Below are 5,307 nucleotides of genomic sequence, written 5' to 3' on the forward strand. Positions count from 1 at the left end.
CACTTGCCACCGTTGAGAGAGTGCAGAAACATGTCGCCAATTTCGAGCTACAGCGCTTCCTAAAAAACGGCCAAATTACCCCATCCTCCCCTACGAAAGTGTCGTGTGATGCATGTTTTATTGTCAATTTTACATGACCAATGCAATTATGTGGTTCAGTCAACATTTAGGGCCAGTGAAAGTTATGTTCTGGTGAAGGTCAAATCAAGATCAGGTCAAATTAGGTCAAATTTCAATTTTCAACCTTGATATTTTTGCATAAAATGGGTAACGTTTCGATGCAGTTCGTCACTAAAAGTCTAATATTGGTCTTTGTTTTGCGCTACGTAGTCTAGAATTGCTAAAAATTGAGTTCGAAAATTTGACGTCATCAATTTTGAAGTTTTTTTTTCGCTATAACTTTGTCAAGAGAGGAGTTAGGGGAAGCCGGGGTAACCCCGGGCGCGGGGGAAGCCCGGCCACCCCGTTTCCGGCTAAATTATTCATAATAAAATGCTTATAAAGTGTTTGTCCTTTCAGCGTGGCAGCTGAGGTAACGCCAGCGTAAGAGTTAACGCTAACAAAAATTGTATATTTGTTCGCCCTAGCCCGGCGCAGGTGGCACAACTAGCTAGTAGCTACGGCTTTTTAAACGTTGGGATAGGTTCAGTTTGATGTTTTAATATTCTTTTTAGTAATATTGTGTTCATTCTGTTGGCAATGTACCTACTTACGCAAAGGCATATGCAGTTCCATGTGATTTATTCAAAATCAGGGTTACAAAGAGCTGAAAGAATCTCTCTACTCTCGTCCATACTGAGGACACAAGTCGCTTGGCTCACACCGCCATTACAAAAATTATCAAACTAGCGCGTGATATGACCGAAACATGAGGCTCCATGGACCACGGGATGTCCCTTTCATTCGCCATGTGTTCACTGTGTGCCGCCCAGCACCAGCCGGCGCCCTGTCACAGAGTGAGAGCTACCCATTCTAAAAACTGATCACTGCAGCAAGCGCTTGTGGTTCATGGCGACGTTAAAGCATATTGCTAGTCACCAACTGCAAAATAATCTCACTGTATACGGCAGAGTTTTCAAACCGCCATAGATCATTTCCCCTGCTTGGGGTGTATCGATAATCTCAAGCGTTCCAGAAAGTTGTGACATTGTTCCACAGCACGTCAAGCAAAGACGTCAGCATCTCCTGTCTGACGATTCGCGCCCTCACACGCTAAATATGGCACGCACACGCGCACACCGCCCGTGTACAAATCACGGCCACTGCACGACACGGCTGATGCCGCAGCAGGCTGGTTCTCACGGGTCCGACGAGTCAGCGAACACAGCGAGTGTCGGCCCTCGTCTACAGCGGGCAGCACGGCGCAGCCGGCTCCACCGACCGCGGTCCGCGCAGAGATACCACCACCGGCCCTGGGAGACTCCGACACCGGCCCTGTTAGACTCCGACACCGGCCCTGGGAGACTCCGACACCGGCCCTGGGAGACTCAGACACCGGCCCTGGGAGACTCCGATACCGGGCCCGTGAGACTCCGACACCGGCCCTGGGAGACTCCGACACCGGCCCTGGGAGACTCCGACACCGGCCCGTCAGACTCCAACACCGGCCCTGTCAGACTCCGACACCGGCCCTGGGAGACTCCGACACCGCACTGCCCATCCCACCCACGGCCGCCGGTCCCGACAACACGTCAGCAGCGTCACTCCCTGACATCACACTGACGTCATAGTGATGTCACACTGACGTCCCACTGACGTCCGGCACGTGATGCAGTCGCGCCCGAGTCCGAGACAGCATTCACACGGCGCCGAGATGTCGAACAGAATCGCAAGTCCGTGTTCATTGATAGTTGCCAAAGGTCCTGGCTGACATCAGCCATTGGATGGTGCTAGCGGTCGTTGGGTACAGTTTAGCCATCACCGGATGGTGTTCTTGGTCTTTCACAATCCACTGCTCAGTAATCTGCCACTGTCTATCACTCGGGATGCGGCCGCTAAATGTAGAGCGGGGTCTCCTGTCCGGTTAGTAACCGGAACAGTGACGTGGGCATGGTCTTCATCAGAATCTGAAACAGAGCCAGGCGTCACTGTCACTGTCGTGGTCACGCACACCTATACGCCACTACAGCTGTCGTACACACGAGTGGCGAATGAAGGCGATGAATGAGACATGTGTTCGTGCACAATCAAGCGCTAGTTAAAAAAAAAAAACGAGATATGTCCCAGTCAAAAGTTGACGTGTTAACTGGTTATCTGAAAATGCGAGATAAAATAGGACTTAAATGCACGGCTTGTTTATCATTTACGGGGTCACTCTTAAAAGCGAGCGACAAGCAAGTTCATTCCATATAAAGGGGAAAAATGTCAGCGTGAGCGGCCCGACCCGGCCCGACCTCTGCACCCCCCCCCCCCTCCGCACCCCCCACCCACATACACACTCACACAGGCTCCCACGTGGTCACAGGCTCGCAGGTATCCCGATCCGCACATTCCAGGGATCGGATAACGCCCCCCCCCCCGCCCCCCGCCACATGCGGCAGCGCAGACCCCTGCCAGTTCGTAATCCTAGCGTCCCTTCCACGCCTCCTTCTTAATCCTGCCGGTCCTTTCACATCTGACATCTGACAGGCAGACCTCCCACTCTCGGTTTATTCCTACCCCTTTCACCACCGGCGTACCACCATGCCTCCACATGTCCGTCCGATCGCTGGCATCTCTCTCTCTCTCTCTCTCTCTCTCTCTCTCTCTCTCTCTCTCTCTCTCTCTCTCTCTCTCTCTCTCCTCTCACCTCTCCGACAGAGGTGGCCAGCAGGCTGACGATGCGCTCGTGCGGCACGGCCACCACGCTCTGGCTGTTGATCTCGATGATGCGGTGTCCGACGCGCACGCCGCCGCGCTCGGCGATGCCGCCGCGCAGCAGGCTGCAGATGACGCCGTTCTGCACGCTGAAGCCCAGCTGGTACTTGGTGTCGGGCCGCCGGATGCGCACCTCCACCACCGGCGGGCACGGCACCACCGTCAGCTTCACCACGGTGGCCTGGCGGGCGTTCTTGACGTAGGTCTGGCAGCTGGCCAGCGGCAGGCCCACCAGGCTGATGCCGTTGAGCGCGATGATCTGGTCTCCGATGTTGAGCTGGCCGCAGCGGGCGGCGGCGCCGGCCGGCGCCAGGTTAGCGATCACCACGGTGGGCACCAGCGAGCCCCAGCCGGACTCCACAATCACCACGCCCAGGATCTCGCCCTTCTGCTTGGGCACCACCACCTGGGGGGAGGGGGAGGGCAGGTCACTAACCGAGGGTGGGTGGACAGGGGAGCGTGCTGAGAGGTCACAGCAGACTAAACCGCTAGAATCGCCTTAAAATAGATAAAACAAAGGCACTACATAACTACTACAACAACTACAAAGTGTTGCTTTTAGTATCAACCGTTACCGTTTTAGTGCAAAGTTACATTATTCCGCGCAACCGAAACGCAAATAAATGCAGTGCGAGCTATTCTGAGTCCTGACTACCTCTAACGTGTACACTGCTTATACATGGGCACTGGGGCACATATTTATGCAAACGGGCCGCTACTCTGCTGTTCTAACTAACTGAGGCCTCAGTGTCACGATAAAAAAAAGATTCCGCGCCGTCTGGCACTGCTTATGCTCAGACCTCCAAAAGACCGTTGTAATTGGTCGAGTTAAAGCGCAACTTTTCTATCCCGCCCGTCAATCCGGGCTAGATCAGGTGGCTAGTGCTGCGCCCAGCCCGCTCCGCTGCTTAGTCAATCTTTTCTTCGGAGCTCGTCTGTCCAGTTAGTTGCTATAGGAGCGGACGGAGCACACAACAATCCACGGCCTGAAAGGTGCAATCTGACGGGCACAGCGCGGCGTGCCGACTCTATGTACTGCACAACACAACACACCCCGTCAATAGCCGTTTTCACGACAGCCATCTGGTACTTACACATCTGGTGCACATTTGGTGCAGATTAGGTGCAAATTTGGTCAAATCAGGTGCACTCGCCGGATAGCCCGTCGTGAAAACGGCCATTATTTGGCTATTCTAGACACTCAATGTGTGCATGGTGACAACACTAGGTACTAGGCTCACTCACAGGCGGCAAATGACCGAACTCGTTATAAATAAACTCCAACGTAAAGTTATTCCGAGAGGAAATTATTGGCTTGGCCTGATTCGAGCAAAGCGATTAGGCAACCTTCTGGGTTGGTCGAACAAGAGAATGCTCGATTAACACGGAAATTTCAATTAAATCAATAAGCGACCGTTTTGTTTCGCTATCAGAGAAGCAGAGTATCTGGTCGTTTGCCGCCCGTGCAGAGCCGGGGGAGGTGCGTACTGATTTGTCGAGGCGCACCTCCTTCTGCAGCTCCTTCTTAGCGAACATCTTCAGCTCCTCGCCGAAAATCTCCTGCGAGTTCAGCACCTCCTGGTAGTCCATCTCCTTGACGAAGCCGTGGTCGTCGATGCCGTTGGCCTTGAGGAACTCCATGTAGGCCACCTGGAAGGCCTGGCCGATGGACTGCGCGATAAACTGAGCCTGGAACACGCCGAGCGGCGGGGGACGCCCGGTCAGCACCCGACACGCCGAGTGGCGGGGGACGGACGGTCAGCAATCGACCTTCGCTGGTTGTGCAAACTGCCTGTTTATGGCTGACTGGTATTATTTAGCTTTCACACTCATCATTGTCGACAAAAATATACTTTACCGAGTCAGTGACGTTATCTTAAAGTGATAAGAGTCAGTGACGTTATTTTAAAGTGATATTACGGTCACTGACCCTAGCCCCGTGACGACTCAGATAAGAGAAGAGTCCCCCCCCCCCCGAGCTCTGCCCTGTGGCTCAGTCTGACCTCGTCACTCTCGAACACGTGGCAGATCATCTTGGGCTGCTGCTGGAGGTGCGCCAGCCCGTCGGCGGCCGGTGGCTCTCGGCGACGCGCCATCAGTACTACCAGCTCGCCGATGTCGGCGATGTAGGAAATGGTGCGCAGCGCGTGGTCCATCATTATCTCCTATGGGAGGTAGAGACGGGGATATTTGTTGCTTAGGCTACATCCGATCGTATTGAATTGTGGGTACTGCATTGTGCTGTTCGGTGAGATAATTGTTATCTGCACAGTGCACGGTTATTAAATTAATTGTCACAATTATTAAAACACAAGACGGGTATTAACAGCACAGTGAATAAATACATCCCTAGACAAAAAATAATTGACCGTGAATATTTTAACGTAAACACGTCGGTGGATACCAAAATATACAGAGGGAGCAACATAAGGGCGCGGTTGGAAACAAGAA

The 5,307-nt window shown here is 53.2% G+C and overlaps 1 protein-coding gene across 1 annotated transcript in view; it reads right to left on the reverse strand.

The window, feature by feature from the left end:
* Positions 1-724: 724 nt before the first annotated feature.
* LOC122383694 (protein lin-10-like) overlaps positions 725-5,307 on the reverse strand; it is a 19,359-nt gene continuing 14,776 nt past the window's right edge. Inside the window, exons 6-9 of the mRNA XM_043370382.1 lie at positions 4,860-5,021; positions 4,363-4,545; positions 2,789-3,262; positions 725-2,066 (exon numbers count right to left, since the gene is read on the reverse strand). Of these exons, the coding sequence (XP_043226317.1) occupies positions 1,995-2,066; positions 2,789-3,262; positions 4,363-4,545; positions 4,860-5,021 (891 nt within the window). The 3' untranslated portion in view covers positions 725-1,994. The remainder of the gene's footprint in view (positions 2,067-2,788; positions 3,263-4,362; positions 4,546-4,859; positions 5,022-5,307) is intronic.

Source organism: Amphibalanus amphitrite, unplaced genomic scaffold (assembly GCF_019059575.1).
Source record: "Amphibalanus amphitrite isolate SeventyFive unplaced genomic scaffold, NRLGWU_Aamphi_draft 000170F_arrow, whole genome shotgun sequence".
NCBI lineage: Eukaryota > Metazoa > Arthropoda > Thecostraca > Balanomorpha > Balanidae > Amphibalanus > Amphibalanus amphitrite.